The sequence below is a fragment of the Argentina silus genome, assembly GCF_951799395.1.
Source record: "Argentina silus genome assembly, chromosome: 4".
Lineage (NCBI taxonomy): Eukaryota > Metazoa > Chordata > Actinopteri > Argentiniformes > Argentinidae > Argentina > Argentina silus.
Genome location: NC_139658.1, coordinates 16,128,922 through 16,152,458, shown reverse-complemented (window position 1 = coordinate 16,152,458; position 23,537 = coordinate 16,128,922). Strand labels below are relative to the sequence as shown.

At 40.1% G+C, this 23,537-nt stretch overlaps 2 protein-coding genes across 2 annotated transcripts in view; both read left to right on the top strand.

The window, feature by feature from the left end:
• Positions 1-23,537, top strand: part of mmp24 (matrix metallopeptidase 24) — a gene marked incomplete at both ends in the record, with an annotated part of 184,028 nt that overhangs the window by 104,932 nt on the left and 55,559 nt on the right. The window lies entirely within an intron of this gene.
• On the top strand, positions 3,713-15,802 carry fam83c (family with sequence similarity 83 member C). Its single transcript, XM_083668349.1, has 4 exons — positions 3,713-4,438; positions 6,065-6,232; positions 6,450-6,574; positions 12,901-15,802. The coding sequence occupies exons 1-4, from the start codon at positions 3,920-3,922 to the stop codon at positions 13,901-13,903; spliced, it is 1,815 nt and encodes a 604-aa protein (XP_083524475.1). The 5' UTR covers positions 3,713-3,919; the 3' UTR covers positions 13,904-15,802.

The window sequence follows — 23,537 nt, the reverse complement described above, 5'->3', positions numbered from 1 at the left end:
AGGGGTTAGTTTGAAAGTTAAACACTTTTCTATTGTGCTACTGTATCCATTCACTGAAGAACCTGTTACTCGGCTGAACCAAGTCCCAGTGGAAATATTGTTTGTCACAGAGTTTGATTATCCCTGACTTGTCACATCTTGCAGAGTCTGGTACGTAATCTCTCACGCTGCATTTATCCTTGTACTGTATATTTTTTGAGTATCAAATCTGAAAAAAAAGAAGACAGAAAAGTGCTGAGAAACCTTTGACTAATGTATGTTGAACATCCTTGGCATGCACAATATCAGTGTGCTGCTGAGAACCTGCTGGGACAAGTTGTAAATGGTCACGTTTATCATAATCAGGTCATTCTGCTATGTACCTGCCCTCCCTTGGGGCTGTGCCTGCCGGTTCTATTTAAAACACAACCTCTCTTATTGAAGCATTACTTCACAATCTCTTAGCACCACCCTTCACAAGCAATCACATGTAATACTCCTTGAAGGTGCTCCATGTGAAAAGTCAGAGAAGCTGAAAAAAAGCTTCCAGATGTCTTGGTAGATTACCGTTTAGTATATGGCAGTGGTCCAATTTCAGCTTTTTGTTTATAGTGGGATAATGGGGTGCATATTAGTCATATTCATCATACCGGGACATTTGGGTACATATTTAGAAACCAGGCTTGTACCACATGGCGTCAGTATACACTTATTTCCAATCTTCACTTTAGTCCAATCTTTAATTAAGTCATTTTGGGTATCCTTCCTCGACTGCCTGTTTTCCTTTGTGTTTTTTGTAATGTACAGTATTTGTATGGTCTATTTGTGCAAATAAACCAAACTAAAACATGGGGTGCTGGGTTGTAGTAGACATTTTATGTTATAACATTTTCATTGTCATTGAGTGTACCTTTGTCATTTTGAATTGGAAGTATACAATAGATAAATGTTGAGGTCCCATCTTGTTCCCCATCAGATACAAACTATGTACCATTCACAAAATGCAAGTGCTGTGCTGTGTTCAGTCACAATAAAAGCATTCATAATTCCCTCTATGGGTAGCAGTGCAGTGTAGTTATTTCACTTTGTAAATACTTACATTTACATTTACATTTATGGCATTTAGCAGACGCCTTTGCGACTTACAATAATACAGTTGTGGTCAGAAATTTACATACACTTGTAAAGAACATGTATGTCATGGCAGTCTTGAGTTTCCAATCATTTCTACAACTCTTATTTTTCTGTGATGGATTGATTGGAGCACATACTTCTTTGTCACAAAAAACATTCATGAAGTTTGGTTCTTTTATGAATTTATTATGGGTCTTCTGAAAATGTGACAAAATCTGCTGGGTCAAAAATATACATACAGCACCTTGAATTATCAATTTTGGTGATGTAGAAAGTTGTGTCAACCAAGAACCACCAAAAAGCAGGTCTGCCATGAATTAGAAGCTGCTGGAACACAGGTGTCAGTATCCAACAACAGTCTCGTCTCCTCATCACCCTTCTTTGTCTTATACCCTGGTTTTCCGTCTACTCCCTGCCAGTTCGTTATAGTGCTTCATTCCTATATGTCCCAGCGATATCTTGCCTGTTGTTTCCTGGTTTTGACTCTGTATTTATTTATTTTATTTTTTTTCAAAGTCAAAGTGGCTTTATTGTCAATTCTTCACATGTCAAGACATACAAAGGAATCGAGAGGACGTTTCTCACTCTCCCACGGTGAGACAGATAAAGTGCCCAGGCACAACAGATAACACATACTAAAAGTAAAACATTCAATAAAAATAACTCTTGTATTATGTATAGATATGCTAACTTGTCCCTTCACTCCTTGTAGATATTGTACTTAGTACAAGTACTTACTGGTTATGCACACAAACACCTGATCAATGCAATTACTCATGCACGGTAGTAAAACCTAAAAAAGCGAAGATGGGAGATTCTTGGGTACACTCTACAACTGCGTTCTGTCAGTGGCAGAGGTGTGTCCATAATTTCTAATATGACCTACTGCATGTAATTGTTTGAGCAAACATTAGTGCTGGTGATGAAATAACTCAGCGGTCAATGAAAAACATGATTGTTACCACAGTTTTTAAACACTTCTCTGACTAGTAAGCCTTTTTTATGAGTAGGTAATCCTGATGAGGAGTGTATCAAAACACCCTAGTAGATGAGACTACCGATGAGGAGTGTATCACCATATCATTAAGAGTGTTTGGAAACTTAAGAGGGAACTGCTTGATTAAGATTTTGTCATCTGTCATTATGTTTTATCGCAATATCTTAGATGCAGTACAATTTGCTTTTGGTTTTAACTGTTAAAATATAAGCCTTCATTATAAAACCTTTCTGTATCAATCGATTTGACTTGAAAGGATGGAAGGAGGAAGGACATGAAACGTTGTCATGGTTTTGAGAACAGCTTACCTACCGAGTTTAGGAGGGCTTGTCATTCAACTGCGGCTGCTTTTTTAATTCCGCCTCATGACCTTTAATGTGCAGACAGCTTGTAGATGACATCATGCTGCAGTGACATCCACTCCTCCCTATTTACTATTCAAATAAGGTTGAAGGAAGTCAGAGTTCAGCTGTAGCCAAGATGGTACCATATCAATACCTGAACAAGCCCTATTGGGTCACATGATGTTGCTCTTATACTTATACAGTACTGTACCTGTGTTGTAACTTTGTAATACAACAACAACATTGTATTAACTGTTAACATCTTTCTTGGCATATGGTGCTTAACTGGATTATAATTGCATAATAGAGTTGGTGCACAGGTATACAGGGACTAATCCTTATTCTATTTGCTAAATGCTCAACATACAATGCAGACACTGTAATTGCTGAAGGACTATGTACAGTACCATGTTAATATAATGCTGTTAACTAGATTAATTACAATGTTACTACACAGCTATCGGGCACCTTTATGCAAAGCATTATCAATATCATACACTCATCAGCAGGTAGGCTACTTACATTACTCAAATTGTATTTTTTTTTTTTTTTAATTCTGGAAAGATAATCTTTTTAACTGAGTTTAGAGTATCAGTTCCATTATGAGCAATTGTGGTCTATTTGTCACAGACAGAGCCGGTAGTATCCTCTGTTAGCAACATGGGATGATGATGATCAGCCTGTCTGGATGCAATACTAAGACATTAAATGTAGTGTTGACAAGAACAGGTTTTGTAACAAACTATCAGTAGTTCCTGTCAGGTGCCTCTCACACTCACACCCACATGCACTCACAGGCTAACTGTTACTCAGTGTCTGCTGCTATTCTGTGACACTGTATGCTGTTGCCATTGTTATTGCTATTGTTATTGTTTTTCTTCCTTTTTTTATTATTATGACATGCACTGTTAATTGTTATTGTCTGATTATTGCTTTGTTGAGGAGTTGCTTACCCTAAAGTATTTCATGACATTGCATCTTTTATATTGTGTAAATTACCAATACAATTTGATTTGGATTGTTTTAGATTTTAGATTTTCTATTGCCATATGGGCTACAATACAACTCATGGAGTTCTAATCCTACTTTGTCTATGTAATGACTTCATAGCGCTCGACAGAAGGAGGGTGTGGAATTGGAGGCCATCAGCCGAATTGAGGTTGAACACCAGGAGTACCGTGGAGAGGAGGGAGGACGGGTTTGTATTTCAAACATGTGAGGAAGGGTGGAGCTAGTCCACATTGGAGACTACGCCAGGTAACAGGTGATAGGCGGTCTACCAACAACACCAAAAGCCCCCGGGAACAGTCGCTGGCATGATCGGGAAGTAGAGAAGCCTGCTCCATTTTGGCTTGGACCATTTCATGAATAAACGAGTTATTTTGGGTATTAGATACTACTTTTAAAAATATTGTTTCGCAGTAAAGGACATTGCCATCTGTTATCTTTGTGCTGTTAAGGCACAATGATAAGTTCCGACGCTCTCAGGCCGACGCAGACCTCCGGGCGTAAACCTCTCGGTAAACTCGCCACCCGGTTGGAAGAAATCAAGAACCCATGGCGACAAGTCTCGACGCTGGAGTATAGCCACAATGAGGCGGCCAGGTTGGCGACAGACGCTCTGCTTGAGTCCGGAGAGAAGGAATATAGACGAGTTCTGACGGAGGAGAGGGAATTAAACTTTCTCTCACCACTCGAAATTCGCTACATTGGTGATAATGCAGCCAAAACTGGTGATAACTGCAGCACAGACAACAGCCCAAACGGCACTGACAGGGACTATGGGGGGGGGGACACCGTATCGGAGCTCACCTCGGGGACCTACTTCCCTATGATGTCCGACGATGAGCCACCTATTCTAGAACTAGGCTGGCCTGAACACCCCCCTCGCTACGGACCCTCGGAAACACAGATATATTTCCAAAGAGACAAGTCTCACAATGTGAAAGACCTCATCCGGTCATTAATAAACAAAGCAAAAAAGGTAAGAAAGTGGATTTGAATACATTCAAAATGCAATGGTGTGTATAAATGAAAAGAAATAACACAGCATACCGTTAGGCAAATGAGAACTATAATTTAAGGCTGCAATACAGGCATATACTTCAAATATTGTTTTTCTTACCTAAAAGCATTGTAGTCTAGTGCAGGCATATGCTATTGATTAGCTTACCAACAACTGAACTATACTTTGACGTCAGGTTTAAACATGTCTATGTTTGAATCTTAACTGTTTGGCTGCAAAAGCAGTATGGCAGGCTAGTCAGTCATATAATCATTGACCTCAATTTATTGACAAGGAAGTAAAGGGTATTTGAAGTTTAATTTTATTTAGATAAGGAGAAAACCAACAATATGTATTCAATTTATTTTTGGGTTACATTCATGACAGCTCAAATTAATTGATACATTTGAATAAAATAATAAATGAAGATGATTTGATAGTCTGACAAGTCTATTGGGGAATATAGGCCCATGGCGCATTTGAATTCCTTATGACTAATAAACTCATGAACCTGAAAGCACTTGAGGGATATGTCACGAAACAGGATAAGTGGGCATTTACACTGCACCTTCCCTGCCTGCAAAAAAGCAAGGCTCCTCCTGAGGCATGCTAAAAGTTAAAACTATTTTTAATGAGCAGGGTGTGTCTCTGACGTAGCTCCATAGCCTGCCTCTGGGCAGGTTATAGCATCAGGATTTGTTGCTATGGTAATTTTCCTGGGTAAAAGGTGACATGCCTTGGGTTGGGTCTGAATGTTGACCAAGTTAGCTTACTAACTACCATAGGGCCTGTTCACACTACTAACAGGTGTCACTCTGCTGCAAACTTGTGCTTGCTCACACGAGTCTTGAACCAGCGTCCTCTGTATTACCAACACACATGTCTGTCACTGAAATACCCAATGTTAAGTAGCTACGCCACAGAAACACTAGCAATTCGATGGCGCAGCCACGCAGATGGAGGTATTTCAACTTGAGGAGTGAGTTTACCATCTCAACTCATCTACACATTTTTTTTTAAAGTGCTTAAGCTTTGCTTTTATTCTTTTCTCTGGGACACTGATGTAACCAAGATCACGCTGCTGCTTAAACAGTACTGTGTCTCTTCCTCCCTCACAACCTCAAAACCAGACTCCATTTTGGGTCCTCTATATTACAAAGACATGACCACCCTCTAAAACCACCACTTCTCTGGCCTTTTTATTTATTAAAAAGATAACTCACACTTTTTGAAGTTCTCTCTCATTCTTGACTTGATCCACTCAGTTTTGTCATTTGGGTAGTTAGTTAGCAATGTACAGCAGTTTGTACACTAGCTGTTTCCTACTGTGTCTAGTAGCATTGCTAAATATGCTAACCAGGAGATGCTGGTTATTGATAAATAACTAACCCATTGGTTTAAAAGTCAGAAGTAAGTCATATTTCAACAGTGAACTAGTAAGTTCCATAATGCTCTAGAGCTGCATCTATGAATGTTTATAAGGCAATATGAGAATATACAGATTATAAGAAGATGCCTCAAGAGAGGTGTCTCTGAAAAAGCATTCACTGAAAATTATGTTCGTAAATCTTAGTTTTAATCAGAACTTGTCTTTCTGCATTGCAGGTGATTGCGTTGGTCATGGATCTGTTCACTGACGTTGATCTGTTGTGCGATCTGATTGAGGCATCTGGCAAACGCAGGATACCTGTTTATGTCCTCCTGGATGAGAAGAATCTCAACTATTTTGTCGACATGTGTGCTGCCCTGGACATCCAGAACTCTCACCTGGGTGTAAGTGGCATGGTGGGAAGGGGTAATGTTACTGAATACAATACAATTCACTGTATGTATATTTTGTGTGCATTCTTATAGGTCTACTGCTATGTCATGCTAAGCGTTGAGAGTATGAAAAAACACACAAGTTAATACTGACCTCTGATAAACACTGATGAAGTTTGGAACCATTACATTTTCTCTCGATCTGCTGAAACTGTCTTTGCCTTTTCAGAACATGAGAATCCGCAGTGTGTGTGGAGATACGTACTGCACTAAAAGTGGGAAGAAGTTCACAGGGCAAGTCCAGGAAAAGTTTATGCTTATTGACTGTGAAGAAGTCATCGCTGGGTCATACAGGTGAGGAGTTTTCCCAACTTCCTTGGAAAATACCAGTTACCATATGTTCATTAATCCTATCACAGAAAGGCTATTTTGTGGGTTTAGATGGCCTATACCTATATTGTGAGGTACAATGCTTCTGCCCAATGCTAGGTCCAGGCTGGAGATTGACATTTGAGGTTTAGGTAGGCCTTGACAAATTAGTTTGTAAACTATACTTTAAGGGTTATATTTGGGCAAATATAACAGAATGACCCTGGGACTATTTTCCCTTTCAAACCTATGCCAAACAAAAACCCTTGATAGCAAAGTTGAACAAACTATACAACTCTATGCACAAGGACTACTTCTAACAATTCCAAATCTGTAACCACGTTTCCCCAAAACTGTTAAATATCTGCTCCAAATAAATGTTATTTAACATTATTTATACAGGGGAAACACACTAAGAAGCACACAAAGAAGGCCTCTTTTGCAGGTGTGCCCTGTCCACAATATTTACACAATAACAAAACAACACATAAAAAATACAACATAATTCAATACAGAAATCAATACATCATATACAACCACAATGGAAGTTACTTCAGCTCGAATATTCAAAAATGTCTGCAGAAAGAATGGGGTGTTAGCTATCATATGATACCTTGAGTTTAAAAATATCTCTTTTGGTTGTTGAGCTACAGTTGAACTAAATGAGACTAAATGGGTCTCCTATTGAAATGCATAATTTCTGGATTTGAATGTCATTCTGTCCATGAAGATGTAGCTAAAATAGTGAAACAAAGGTAGAAATATACAATAAACACTCTCATTAAGGTAATAATGTATTATTTTATCAACTAATAATATATAACATTAAAAAGGGAAATTGATAAAAACCCACAAAAACACAGCAAACATAAATCTGCCTTTGAAACTCTTCATTTAATGTGATTTAAATCACAAATGACATGTTTTTCAGTCTTTTTCTTAATTATACCAAAAATAAAATAGCATACACTTATGGCAGCAAATTATTGATTTCGAAAAAAATATAATACAAATACGCCTGTCATGTGTAGACACACAGACACACCCAATCTGCTCCTAGTTTGCCTTTATTGTCTGCAACCGGTATGGGTCAGTAGGCTTTTTAATGATGAAGATAAATTGTCCTTTCTGTAGCAGTGTACAACATGCATGTCATCGTTCTCAATGGAAGTTACTTGCGCTCCATACAGTGCCCTCCATAAGTATGGGAAATCAAACAATTACTGTGAGTTTAAAGGAGATATTCTCAGCTTTTTTTTTCAGATTGGTTTCACCGTTTAGAAATACAAATTATGAATTACACTTTTTGTATAGTAATCCCCCTATTTCAGGGCACCAAAAGTATTGGAAAATTGGCTTGAAGGGGTTTCAGGTGTGTTCCGTCACATAATTTGTGCAGGCATGAGAGAGCTGTCAATGTCTAGTTGGCTTTGGCTTTGCGTTTTCCTTTCAAGTCTGCTATTGGTGTCTGTCAACATGAGGACCAAAGAGACGTCAATGAAAGTCAAGGAAGCCATTATGAGGTTAAAATATTAGAAAAATCATTCAAAAACATCTTAGACTTACCAAAGTCAACAGTTTATAACATCATTACAAAAAGAAAGCACTGGTGAGTTCAGGAGTCACAACCGGGCTGGTAGGCCAAGGAAGACTTCTACAGTGGATGACCGAAGAATGCTCACCATAATTAAGAGACCCCAAAACAACTGTCCCACAGATCAGCAACACTCTCCAGGAGGTAGGAGTGAATGTGTCAGAGACTACCATCCACAGAATACGTCACCAGCCAAGCTACAGAGGCTTCACTGCAAGGTGCAAACTGGCGAACTGGCTAACTTGTCTTAAGTGATGACGTATCTGCTGACGGCAGCAGCAGAATGTATTCTGAATTCTACAGAAACATCTTGTCTGCTCGAGTACAAGCAATTGCCTCCAAATTATTTGGATGGCACTTGATCATGCAGTAGGACAATGACCCAAAACATACTGCCATAGTAACGTTGGAGTTTTTCAGGGCCAAAAAGTGGAAAGTTGTTGACTGACCAAGACAATATTCAAATTTAAATCCAATTGAACATGTATTTAATTTCCTGATGATAAGATTTTAGGCAAACAGACCAAAACAAAACAAACTGAAGATGCTCTGCCAGGCCTGTACTGCAGCCATCACCAGAGAAGATACCCAGCGTCTGGTGGGGTCAATGGGTCGAAGACAAAGGCAGTTATTGCATGCAAAGGATTGTCGACCAAATACTAAACATGAGTGCTTAATTTGGATTATATGAATCTGTCCTATTACCTTTGGTGCCCTGAAATAGGGTGTCTATGGTGAAACCAATATGGACATTAATGTAATCAAATAAAAGCTGAGAATCTATACTTTAACCTCATAGTAATTGTTTGAGCACTGTCCCATTACTTACACAGAACACTGTATATTGTCAGGCTTGACTGACACTGGTGAAGGCCACATCATGTTATTGGCCCGAGGACATGCGCTTCTGGTACCAAACATAAAAAATGACCAATGCAGTTCTCTGTAGAACCCTCAGTGTTGTGAATTGGGCTGATCTGCTGGGTTCTAAAGCCACAGAGATCTATATCTACTGATAAATATATTGGTGTCTTATTTTATCAATATTAGCTGGAACCTGAAGGGTAGCATTCCTGAGCAGTTTTTTTGTCCTCTCCATTCGCTCAGTTTGTAGTGACAACCTGATCCTATTCAAATCAGAGACCCTACAAAACAATTTTCAGTTTTTAAACATTTCAATTAAAACTATTTTGAAGTCAGGTTGCAACACAACACAATGTGGAAAAAGTCTGGTGGGGTGAATACTTACTGAAGGCACGGTAAACAAGTCAGTCAATGAATCATACCATTCCAGTTCTGTGTTTCCATCTCCAAGTACAAAGAGGAGTTTTGAGAGTCAGCTGTTAGCTCAGGTGATGATGTGTGGTTACTGGGTAGGGAGCACAAGTATGTAGGACGGCTTTGAAGTGTTGCTGGTGACACAGCTATGTATGTTCCTGACAAGTTCTTAGTCATCAAATAAGTTCACAGCATTTACAACAGTTGACTGGTGATATCTGTGGCTTTATGATACCTTTATCTTAAAATACAAATAAAACGCCTCAAATACCCAACAATCCTACTTGACCTCAGGTTGTTGGTGTTCAGCTTTCTTTAAAAACCAATCCAGTTGCTAATAGTCTTATGATTTTATGATCTCACAAGGAAGTTAGTTAGTTTGACTATCAAGCACATCCTTATGACAGGCCTTAAAACAATTAACCCGCCATTCAGAAGGCGCTTTACTGTTCTCTTATGACATGACAGAGAGGGTTACTCACATACAAAGAAGCCATTGGAAGCTGTTCTTCTGGTTATTCAAATTGCATTCAAACAAACTGTCTATGTTTGTATGCTCTTTGGAAAACATACTTACTTTTCAAATTCTCCTACTGCTGTCTCCAGCCCTTAAGCTGAGAGGAAGATAAGCAATGTTGCTGTTATACCATACTATTTTGCAAGGAAGTTTTGTAAATATTATACAATTGATTAGTAAGTGACAAAGTCTGTGCACACCGTGCTGCAATACTACTCAAATACCTGGAAGGCTCCGGGAAGCAAGTCATTTGTAGTTGCCTACAGTAACTGTCTGTATTTTTACCGTTATTTATAAGAAATTGTGAAAAATATTTACATATTATACTGTCGATTACTTTATTGTGACCACTTGTGTACATCTACATTTAAATATGTTTGACTAGAATAACAACAAACAAAGAATGACTCAACAGAAACAATGCTTTTCTCAATTAATTTTATTTTGAAAAATGGTAAATGAAAAAACTACCGTATTAAATGCTTTCAGGCATGGGGGCACCAATTTCAGTACCCTTCGTGCCTACCGGTGAAGGAGGGTGTTTGGGTCTTAGAAAAATGCTTATCTCACTGGAATCAGCCATCTATGACCATTCACCCAAGCTTTGGGGATCCATAAAACCCCTCTCTAACTATTAACATTATTTTCAAACAATACCACCCACAATACTAAACAGAAAATGAATATAGGATTGATTAGTACAAAGTATAAATGTAACTCAGATTTCAAATTCCCCCAGGCTGTCTGTAAGATGTGTGTGTGTGGTAGTGGGCATTCCAAATCTTTTCAGTGAGCTGGATCAATCGGCTCCCAAGCGGCTCCTCGTTAAAATTAGCCCATTTAGCATCATTTTGACTTCAATTGGTCCTTGTGCACATAATTAAATGTGTTCGGTGGAATCCAATAACCTTCTACTTAATATGAAATTAATATTATTTAGCAATAGTAATATAATTTTTTAAAATTTTTATTATTTTATTTTTTTCATTGGACTCGGCTGATGTCCTACAAAACAGCAAGACACTTTTCATACCCCTCATCCACAATACTAGAAAAGTTGCATCAGAATAATTTGTATGCGTCTCTTTTTTGATAAAGCTGGTGTATTTTGGGCACTGAGCAGCGATACAATAGGAGGCTTTAGACATGAGTTAATTCACAAGTGTCAAGCAGTGCATGCACACACCTCTTGTTGCATTTAAATGCCTAATCACCATTGATAGGGTAATAGATTACTATGACCATGATGAAATACCCTCAGAGCAAAGATGAAATGCAACCCGATCTCCATGTCTCGTTATTTATTTTATTGAACTTTTGCAGTACATTTCTATGATAACGAAATCTGGAGTGTTTTTGCTGTAGTGTTTTACTTCTACTTTTTTTTCAGTGTTCATTTATGCATTTCAAATGATTTAGACTACGCATCTTAGGCGATAATCGTAAAGACCCATGCAAATAGTCTAGATTTAGTGGTGACAGGCCTACTTGTTTATTTCACCTTTTATTTCAGCAGACATTGGCGGCAGGAAACTGGAATGAGTGACAGCCAAGGGAGTGGAGATATTAAGGAGTGAGCTAAAATAGAAGGACTTGTAAATAAATGGGTAGCCTACCTATGACAACTCCCTCACTCCTTGACCTTGCCCAAATAATGCATCAATGCATAGCCTATGCAAAACATAATGTATTGTTCTGTAATGGGCTATCATGCAGTTACAGTACCTTAATTAATCGTCACTGTGTCTGGGGTGGAAAACGTGTGAAAAACCCTAATCAAATGTTTGTTCCTTATTGTAGCCATAATGATCAAATGTATAGCCCTGTGTTGCCAGAAACAATGTTGAAACAGTTCCGGATGAAGTGTAAAATTGAAGTGTGTTACAAGGAAATTGATGTCAAATTCTGCTTCCGCCCTTTATAAGGCAAACAACACACAATGTATTATAAGTGTGCTTGCGAAGCAACACAATACTATTATTAGTCATACTAAATTTTCTTCTTATTCTTATAGTTTATTCTCACTCCTACAGCTTTTATTTAAGACATACCATTTCAACTTTGCAGAGAGTCTAACTTGAATTGCTTGCATTTGATACTCATTTTAGTTTTTACATTTTAGCACTTAAAAGTGCACATTTCATACGCTGTTCATACACCCTTTAAGCGACACACTCCAAACCAACTTTCAAATGTGCAGAAAACTAAAAATTATGAACCCTGTAAAAAGCTTTCTGATACCTGTTATACTTTTTGTAACTCAAATGTTCCATTGGTTTTACATAGAGTTAAAAATTACATTGAACCGAGATTGAAATTTAGCAACTTAAAGGGAATTCATGGCGGCTATTAAATCACTTACTTGTAGATGAACAATCAATTTGTTTTATAAGATGAATTATGCAAATGTTGTGTAAAACTTGTAAATTCAATACCTCATGTTGCCTATAGTCCTACAAATTCACTTTCACTGATAAAAACAGGCATTTGGAAGATGGCTAATAAGATCGTAATAGTAGCCTATACATTGCAAATCCACCTTGGCATTTTCCCCCAACAAATGATAGCCCAGACAAACAGAACAGCATAAGCACAAATCACAGTAAGTCAAAATATTATAGAAAAGCGGACTGCCAACATAAATACAATGTCTGCTCTGTTATGTCCTAGGCTGCTGAAATAGGAACATAATGTTTACATTTAAGTTTCAAGTTTGTACAAACCTGATCATTGCATTGGTTTTCATCATTGCATTTGTTGTAGAAAACAGGCAGAAGTGTGACTTGGGGATTAATAGCATATTCTATCTATCTATCTCTATCTATCTATTATGGAGCAACATAATCTGCTGTGGAGAATACTTGTACATGTTGCACCAGCTGTTAATGATGGTGTCATTCTTGACCATTCCGTTTCCTGTAGTTTCACCTGGCTCTCGGCGCAGGTCCACAGCAACATGGTGATGCACTTCTCTGGATCCATCACCGACAGCTTCGACCGGGAGTTTCGCTGCCTGTATGCCGACTCCCAGATCATCAACTGTTTCCACAACCCTGATGAGGAGGGCATGCCCTGCTACCCCTACCCCGTTATGACGTCACCCAACATGGGAGTGGCCATGGACTTCCTGACTGATAGGTCGCGGGACAGGGAGAGAGTGTGTTCCGAGAACTCGAGCAGCCAATCTAGCAGCAGCATGTCCAGCGTCAAGGCGGCCCCCGGGATGACCTCCACGGTTTACAAGGTCACTCAAGGTCATGACAAGAAGGAGAGGAGTATCTCTCCAGTGAGCCCAGAGAGAAGAGGAGGAGGAGGAGGAGGAGGAGGGGGGCAGACTCTGAATCAGACCTCCCCTGGCACTAGGGCCTCCCCCAACGGAATCAATCACAGCCCTGCTTCAGAACTCCCCTCCTCTGGGATTGGCCAATCGATCGGGATAGAGTGGACCAAGTCCAACCCCATGGACTTCCTCCGGCCAGCCGTAGGCGGAACCACGTCCAAATTCCAAGCTCTAGGTCTGTACGACCACAAACCCAGCCCCTACCATAGCAGCAGCCCCAAGCTGCCACAGCCACAACAGTCTCCTGTGGTAGAGAACAAACTAACAACCAAACAGAGGAGTCCCTCAAACCCCTTCATCAACAAGCTCACAGACCTCTTTCTTCCCCCAGCCAAGGAGAAGGACTCCTACATCTTCAAGAGGTCCCCTCCCCACAGCACCGGCACAGCGTGGGGAGGGCCAGACTTGTCCCAAGCGGAGCCGGAGAGCAAGCAGAGCCCCCCACCACCACCACCCCTAGTGATGAACCGGCAAGACCAGAAGCGCATGACTTTGGGCCACAGCAAGCTGGACCTGGTCAATCACTACAACAAGATGAAATCCAAGCAGGTGTACAGCAGATTTGAGTTGAAGAACAACAAATGAGAACTTGATTGTAAAGGAAATTGCAGTGGAGTGGTTTCCTGGACTCTCCCTGGTTAAAATCTTGATGAGGATCTTGTTGTCTTTAAGGATCCTCAAAGATCAGGGGCTGCAAAGGGGGGAGAATATTTCCAGGAAAATTCTGGAAATTTTCATGGGGAGGTCTGCCCAACTAAAAAAGCATTAAAGTGTGAATATACATTTAAAAGATTGAATAATAATACTGTATTTAACTATAATGACAAACATGCCCTGAACCATTGAATGACCGATTTATTCATTAACATGTGTAGCAGAGGTGATTCCAATGACACAATTGTTTGATCAGTAACCAGAAGACTGTATTTCCCCTAGGGATAAATACAGTTTCTATCTATCTATCTATCTATCTATCTATCTATCTATCTATCTGTATAAACCTGCTGAGCTAAAGGCTAGGCATTACCTCAGGGAGCTAATGCAACTCTTCAGGTATCAGGCAAGGTTACACATCACAGAAGCATGGTCACCAAACCTTCCCCAGAACAATTGCCTCAGAAATGAATTTAAAAACTATCTACAAACAGGCAGACAACATTCTCTCGTGAAATTTGTGGACATTTGTAACCTAAATAAAAAGCGTTTGGAAAGCCAGTTAATTGTATGAGAGAGTATCTCTTGATTTAAGTAGGAGAATAAAAGGATGAGCGAGAGAACAGTTGGTGTGCAAATAACCCCAGATTCCTATTAATTCCCATGGAAATGTACCCGTTTTGAAATGTCCTATAAAAGTAATATTTCACAAGGATCCAGAATCTGAGCAGGATATTTGGAGGAGGTTCCTGCTCATTCCTGTTTAGGATCTTTGGGTTTATCTTCCCATAGAAGAGCATAGAGTACGGCTGCCTATAGGATGCTGTGATAGCTTTTTAGCATGTTTATAGGTGTAGAAATTGAAGGGCTGTGTATTGTTCTGATTATGTCTGTGTTTTTCACATAGCCAGTAGATTTGTAATGGTTAATACTGAGCTTTAAACAGGGCACTGACATTTTCTTAGCAGATACAATCTACAGTATTGATGTTTTTACATACTGGCTTTGAGTAATGATATAGCAGTTATTATTTTTGTTAACCTCTTTTAAAAGGCACTGCTGTTCCATCTCACTCCAATTGTATATACATAGTCTTCCAAACTTTAACATACTGTGATACTCTCAGTAACTTACAATTTACATACTGTATACAAATGTTACTGCTAACTTAAGCCAGATGGACACTGTGCGTCTTTTACAATTGCAGGTGAGCCTAACCAACAAGAGTATCTCACTATCTCACACGGCACACCGTCTTGATGTCTCAATGTACACTGCACAAGTAAACTGGGTGGTAGCTCTCACACTGGAAGGGATTGTTTATAAGCAACAGCACCCCCTCTCACCCTCCTCTGTTTGTTCAGTGCCATGGCAATGGTAGGAATGGCAATGGCCACGAAGGAGCCAGATATTGCTACTATAGGCATAGCCTTTTCCTCCATGCCATGGTCCAATGTGCAGTGCTGTGTGATGTTCTTGCACGTTGCTATTCTTTACAGCATCCTGGATTTCCATTGGTTGACATTCTTATATCATGTCACAGCACCTCTCACTATTTCATGAGTCTGAATCATCTTAAACGGTTCACTTATTCTTATAACAGAACTCTGGTTCCAATGTATTTTGATGGGTCTTTTTTCTGCACAATGTGAACTTTAGTTGTAACCATTAAACGTGCTGAGATATAGAATAGCAATGTATATATGTTCAGAGGTGAGATGCTTTTGTTTGTATATGAAATGTGTGAATATGTGTAACTGTTACAAGGGCTACTATTAACTGAAAAATAAACAAACAAAAGAATCAGCATTGATGCAATAAATATTTTTGATTGGGATTCTGTAGACATTGACGATGATGGTGATGATATACTCCTAGTCAATCATTGAAAGTACTTCAAACTGTTCCATAGACTTATCCTATGAACTGTATAGGGGTAGCTGTGAAGCTCTGAGAGGGACACCTATCCAGCTAGTTACTGCCGTACCTTTCCATTCTGAGCCCCAGACACCGACCCCTCATATATCTCCTCACTAGATGCATCCCTCCGGTGTCATAGACCTGTTAGATCCAGTTGCATGTCATTACCAGTAGAGAAACTGAGTTGTAACATTCATAAACACCTCATGTATTGTATGTCACTGTTACCTAGGATTTTGCTGGCATAAGCATCCCTGGAACCTAGTTCAGTGGGTCACTACCAGTCAGAGGTTTACGATAATGTTGATAAGTGCATCCTTTGACCTGTTTAATGGGCGGTTTGTAGGGCAGACAGGGTAACTCTATCCCTGTGGTCCTGTTTCAGAGTCTGCTCTATGGTCATGTTTCAGTTTTGACTGCTGCCATTAACCATTCCGACCATGGGAGTGTAGATGAACATGGACCATCAGGCTGTTAAAATACTATATATCTCTATGGTCATGTTTCCATCATGACCGTTCTCTGAGTGTGTGTAGATGAAAGGGAACCGTCCTCCATTGTCTGCAATAGTTCACAATTGCCCTACGGCTAGAATTTTCACCATCTTGCGTAGACCTATCCAATCCTCTCAAATTGACACAAATGTCAGAGGATAGGGGTTAGTTTGAGATTAAGGGTCAGGGTCATCTTAATGTTGTATGTTGTTAAAAGTAGCTCATTGTAACTGTTCTGGTATCTGTAGGATACATGGGGCTTCCTGTATCCTTCCTGTATCTTTCCTGTTTCTATTTTCTCCTCTGTCTGTATGTGTCTATACACAGCAACCTGTTGTATTGTCTTCAGTCCCCACAACAGCCCTGACAGATGTAAGATGGATTTGGATGGATTTGGATGGATTTGTCTGAGTTGATCATGGCTTTGTTTTTACAATACAGTACAGACAGTGTAGCCTTCATGGCCTACCTCCTGTGTGACTGTCTTAAAGTTATTCAAGGGGGGAATCCTAAGTCCTAAATCCTAAGGTTGTGTGCAGTTAATCATGATTTATCTCATGATTTGTGCACTTTTCTCTCCAAGCAAATCCTAACTTCAAGTGCTTAATTCATTTTCGTTCAGATGCACAGTTAGGGTGGACAAAAACAGAAGTGTGTCACATTGATAAGTCAGATAAGCGTATCATAACTCTGGTTTTACACAGTTTTTCTCTCCTCCTGCAGTGAAAGAGCGTGAGGTGAAAGCAGGTTCCTGTGTATGTATATATTGCTCTCAGCTGTACTGTGTTTTCAGTATTGAAGCAATTGCAATTGAGCAATTGTGAAAAGGAGGCAAGGAGAGGAAGCAGTTTTAGACGATTGAGATTCACCCTCTAAAGAAGAAGCAAGTCCTGCGAAACGTCAGGGATTTGTATATAGTTGTGTTTGCTATTTATTCTATTTATTTTGGTTGCACAGTGCTTTTATTATGGATTCAATCTTGATTTTAAATACTTGGTAAAAAACGTAATAAAGATTTGGTTTTAGCGGGTGGACGGGTGGAGGGTTCGGGAATACCAGCCAAAGGACATAACAGACACAATTACAGAAACCTAACTGGTCTCTAAAACCATCAGGATTCTAAAAGAAACAACACAAAAAAGGTTGATTGGAACTATAACACTCTTTCTGAGCCTGACCCTACAGACACCAAGGATTCTGGAAGCAAACAGCTGATGCCCGGACCTCTCCAGGACAAAACTTCTAATCCAAAGGCAGTAAGAACCCACTCTGGGCAGTTTTTTTATCACAATCATACCTGTCTAGTACCCACCTGTTGACTTTAACCATGTATGATTGCCATAATAGATTCACTGTTTTCGCCTCTTTAGATGACAACCCACAGCGGTTATATACAGCAACTCAGCCTGGTCCTCACTCTTCTCCCTCCTTCCCTCTAGGAATACACGCATCACACATAGCCACCAACCACCATATGCAGCCACTCAGCCCTATCCTCTGCCCATTAGACCCCTTCTCTCTCCCTCCCTCCCTCCCTCCCTCCCTCCCTCCGTCCCTCTAGAAACACACGCACTACACATAGTCACCAGTCACCACTTACAGCCACCCAAGCCCGTCCTCACCTCACCAGACAGCGTCCCCCTTCCTCCATCCCTCCTCCCAGTAACACACACACCACACACAGTCACCAACCACAAGATGCAGCTACTTGACAGACAGCCAAACTGTATTTTTAAATTTTCAAGCCATCCACCACAAGGACATAACAGATAGAGCACTCTCCACACATACATTACCCCGGTGTAACAGGCCATAGTATACCCCCAGTCCAGAATAAACCCGGGTATAGTTTGGCCCAGGCCAGAGTATACCCGGGGAATAAACTGTCCTAGGCCAAACTATACCTGGGGTATAAATTAGCCTAGGCCAGACTATACCCCTCTAGGCCAGAATATACCCCTCATGTGTAAAGAGGTTTTGATTGTATTTACACAAGAATTACTTAATTGTTCAACATTTTATTGGGGTTTCAGCTGTGTCATGTAAGTTAAATGAGACTTAAATCTTGAAATAAGACCACAACCCTGAACACATATACTTTTATTACTTCAAACCATGAAAGCCACAATCAGTAAAAAATAAAAGACTCCACAAAGATCAAAGATTACTACCACAGTTCTCAGTAGTGTTTACACATTAAAATAAAAGCACAGACTCAAAACAACATAATGCAATTGTAACATAATTTTCAATCAACTTGACTGTTCATAATGTGATAAAAATCAAAACATCCTGAAACTTCAACTTCTAAGACTAGAAAGTCCTCGCTACAATATAAATATACAAAGTTAAACACTGATAACAACATCAAAATGATCATGCTTGTTTTCAAGATAAAGTGCATGTTCTGTTGTTGATTGAAGCTTGCGGGGTAGGTCAGCCAGTCCATGGAGTCACCGACTTTTGTGTGGATTACGATGTCACAACCCAACAGATTTGCTGTGGCCATGATCTCTGCATCAGTTGCCCAGACTCCATCACGAGAGATGCCAGAGGTGTTTACATATTCATTCACATTTTGGTTCAAGTAGTCCTGTAGTTTTTCTGTCAAGTCAGTGTTCATGTGGTGGATGACTTTATCTCGGAGAAGGGAGTGGTTGTCCTCTGATCCTGTAAGGATGTAGCTGATGGCCCGGAAGTAGCAGTTCCCATCACCTTTGGTTTTATATGTACACCGTGGTTGCCAAGGTCCCCTGTGCGTCCATAGTACACAACTTTACCAAACATAAGGCCAAAATCCCTCCTGAGATGTGTGCAAACCTGGTGACCAACTACAAGAAACGTCTGACTTCTGTGCTTGCCAACAAGGGTTTCTCCGCCAAGTACTAAGTCATGTTTTGCTTGGGGATCAAATACTTATTTTGTTCGATCAAATGCAAATTAATTTATAACTTTATATAATATGTTTTTTTGGACTTTTTTTGTTGATATTCTGTGTCTATTTGTTAAAATAAAAGTACCATAAAAATTATAGACCGCTCATCGGGCAAACTAACAAAATCAGCAGGGGATCAAATAATTATTTCCCCCACTGTATATGTATATACTATATAGTGTGGATTTCTCTAATTTTAGGACTTCAGCACCTTATTACCTTCTACCTTTTTATACAATGTTTGTTGTATATTACAGCACTTATGCATGGCCACTTTATTATGGGGTTTTTACCTCCTTTTATCTATATTTTTCTTATCACTATGCTTATTACCAATTGATTACATGTCCCCAGCATCCTTTTTTTAAATCTTATACTTGTTATTATCTATTTATATAGGCAGACCTGCTGTGATACCCACCTTACTTTGCACTTTCGCCCACATAGCACTTTCATTTCTCCTAAAGCATTCACACCCTGATGGCTCATTCGCGCTCCAACACATTCCTCTTGGTTGCCCTCTAGTGTCCATTTAGCAGCAGCACACACAGTCCACCCTTCAGACCCACTCATGCCTAAATAAATGCACCACAATAACACATAATAGCTTTACTTTTTCTTGTTGAGAGAAAGGGGACCTAGCAATAGGCCTGTGCAACACAGACTATCCAGTCAATTCTTAGCCCTACCCTAACACAAAGCCTAACCTTACTGTCAAGGACAGAGGGCTCTAACCCTAACCCTAACCCAACTGTCTGGGACGGATGACTCTAACCCTAACCCAACTGTCTAGGACATAGCCCAAAGGGCTTAATCCTACTCCTGCTTTTTAGGACAGAAGGCTCTAACCCTAACTCTACTGTCAAGGACAGAGGGCTCTAACCCTAACCCTGCTGTCGAGGATATACAAGGCCCTAACCCTAACCCTACTGTCTAGGACAGAAGGCTCTAACCCTAAACCTGCTGTCTAGGACAGAGGGCTCTAACCCTAACCCAACTGTCAAGGACAGAAGGCTCTAACCCCAACCCTGCTGTCTAGGACATAGCCCAGAGGGCCCTAACCCTAACCCTACTGTCAAGGACAGAAGGCTCTAACCCTAACCCTACTATCTAGCACAGAGGGCTCTAACCCTAACCCTGCTGTCTAGGACATAGCTCAGAGGGCTCTAACCCTAACCCTACTGTCTTGGACACAGAGAACTACTGGTCTACTATAGAGGCCTAGGACATAGAGGACTACTGTAGAGGTCTGGGACAGAGGACTCTAACCCTACTGTCTAGGAAAGACGACTACTGATCAACTATACTAGTCTACTATAGAGGTCTCGGACAGAGGACTTCTGGTCTACTATAGAAGTCTACTATAGGGGACTATAGGTCTACTATACTGGTCTACTATAGAGGACTACTGGTCTACTATACTGGTTTACTATAGAGGTCTAGGACAGAGGACTTCTGGTTTACTATAGAGGTCTACAATAGAGGACTACTGGTCTACTATAGAGGTCTAGGACAGAGGACTACTGGTCTACTATACTGGTCTACTGCTAAATGCCATAAATGTATGTATGTATAAAATGTATGTATTTGTCTACGTCAGAGGACTACTGGTCTACAATACTAGTCTAGGACAGACGACTACTGGTCTACTATAGAGGACTACTGGTCTACTATAGAGGTCTATTATAGCGGAACAAAAATCCTGCTTTCTGTAGCCATGTCTTTTTTGGCATGTTGTTTGTCATGGCTTGTTCTGGGTGGGAACGGCTGTAGACCACCGTGAGTTGACCGGCGGCTGAGGAAATTCGGCATGTCCCCCCAGATCCTCACAACCTTTTACAGATGCACCATTGAGAATATCCTGTCACCGCCTGGTACGGCAGCTGCACTGCTCACGATCAAAAAGCCCTGTAGAGAGTGGTTAAAATGGCGCAGTCCATCACAGGCCATGAGCTCCCAGCCGTCCATGGGATTTACTCTGAGAGATATAAGAGGAAGGCCGGGAAGATCCTCAAGGACAACAGCCATCTCAGTCACACCCTGTTCTCCCTGCTTCCATCGGGCAGATGGTACTGAGGCATTCACACTCGGACCAACAGTTCTGTAATAGCTTCTACCCTCAGACTACCATTAGACTAGCTTCTTACATTTTACACTTAATTACACTGTACCATTGATGTTGAGTGATGTTGTAGAGATGCTCTGCCTCAAGCATTTTGTTGCATTGTATACTTATATATGATGTAATGACAAATAAACTTGAACTTGAGTTTTCTGCATTCTGCAACATTCAGAATGTTGTTCTTCCTGAACACAACCCAGGTAATTCCTTTAGCAGTCAGATAACTCCCTTAAACTTGGCAGCAGTGACCTTGTGTGGTGCTAATGTGTCAACAGATCTCATCTAAGAGAGTGCAGAGAAGTGGTAAGTAGTGGATAGATGTAATCAACAAATAAAATCTGCAGAGTAGACATGTTTAAATGAGGAATGTGTTGACAAGGGCATCAGGATTTCAAGGGCCATGGTTTTTCAAAACAGCTGTACTGTACTTTGGCAGATCTTGTACTTCAGGAAATAACTTTACCAAACGTTTTAAAAGCATTAATAAGTGCATTTATAAAGCATTAATAACTGGGTACTGATTGCAAAATCCCTATTCCTCCTTAATATAAAGTGTTACCTAAGCATCCTTTACATGTGTGGAAACAACCTGTGGCCCGACATCAGCAGGTCACAACTTTGTGGAATCAGATTGAAATACATTTCAGAAACATGCATGCCTCTCTGACATGTAGAGAGAGGAATCATTTCAGAAACAGGCATGCCTCTCTGACATGTAGAGAGAGGAATCATTTCAGAAACAGTCATGCCTCTCTGACATGTAGAAAGGAATCAGAGGAAACAGGGATGTCTCTCTGACATGTATAAAGAGGAATCATTTCAGATCTATTCATTGCATTTCTATCTACACCATTCAATGTACTCTCTTGAATGCCACCCAGGTGCAGACGGGCAATGTCATGTGTGCGTGTGCGCCCATGCATCGGAAGGATGGGAAAGGTCAGAGTATGGGGTGGTCTAATCTACCCCAAACCCATTTTTAGTAGGTTACACATCTTAGGTCTTTGTTATGCCACTGTTGGCTTGCCCAAGACAACAGCAGTGATCTAGTCATCGATGATTAAGAGGACATTTAAAAAGCCTTTGACGTCTTCACACAAACATCACTGTGTTCAATTCATCTAGAGATAGCCAACAGTTATCACTGTTGCATCCAGCATTGGGTGACAGCCTGTCTTCACAGCTCTTACACAGCTCAACTTGACTGACTCAGATGATTGAAGATTGGCTAAAATAAAAGAAAAAAATGGATAATATAATGCTAGTTGAAGATGTATTGTTAGATTTCAGTGCAGCCTTTGATGTTATTGATCATAATTTGTTATTGAAAAAACACTTGCTTTCACCCGCCATCACATGGTTGGAGAGTAACTTATTCAATAGAACCCAGACAGTTTTCTTCAATGGAAGCTTTTCTGACATCAGATATGTGCAGTGCAGCGTCTCTCTAGGCAGTTGCCTTTGGCTGTTACTCTTCCCTGTGCCACTTCTTACAAGAAGCTAGAATGACTATGTATGCTGATGATTCCACACTCTACATATCAGCACCCACAGCCAGTTAGCTCACTGAGACTTACTAAGGAGTTACAGTCAGTATCAGAATGGGTGATATATAAACTGTAAACATCTAAAACCAAAAACATTGTATTTGGTTCAAAACATTCTCGAAGACCTAAACCTCAACTGCAATTGTGCATTAAAAGGGTGTAACTATTGAGCAAGTTGAAGAAGCTGAACTCCTAGAAGTAACTTTGGATGGTCAGTTATCATGGTCAACTCATATTGACAAAGTTGTTCTGAAGATGTACGTCTGTTATAAAAAGATGTTCTGAAGATGTATGTCTGTTATAAAAAGATGTTCTGAAGATGTATGTCTGTTATAAAAAGATGTTCTGAAGATGTATGTCTGTTATAAAAAGATGTTCTGCGTTTTTGATAATGCTCGACTGTACTAATTATCAGTTTACCTCAGATTACCTCTGGTCTTGTCCCATCTTGATTACTGGTCCCATCTTGATTACTGTGTGGTAATATTGTCAGGTGCAGCAAATACAGACCTGGCGGGCCATGTGCAACATCACTTGCATGTTGGCA

Coding starts and splice junctions, on each gene's coding strand:
- fam83c (XM_083668349.1), top strand. CDS start 3,920: ATGATAAGTTCCGACGCTCTCAGGCCGACGCAGACCTCCGGGCGTAAA. Junction 6,233..6,449: donor TCCAGAACTCTCACCTGGGT/GTAAGTGGCATG, acceptor TTGCCTTTTCAG/AACATGAGAATCCGCAGTGT. Junction 6,575..12,900: donor GTCATCGCTGGGTCATACAG/GTGAGGAGTTTT, acceptor CGTTTCCTGTAG/TTTCACCTGGCTCTCGGCGC.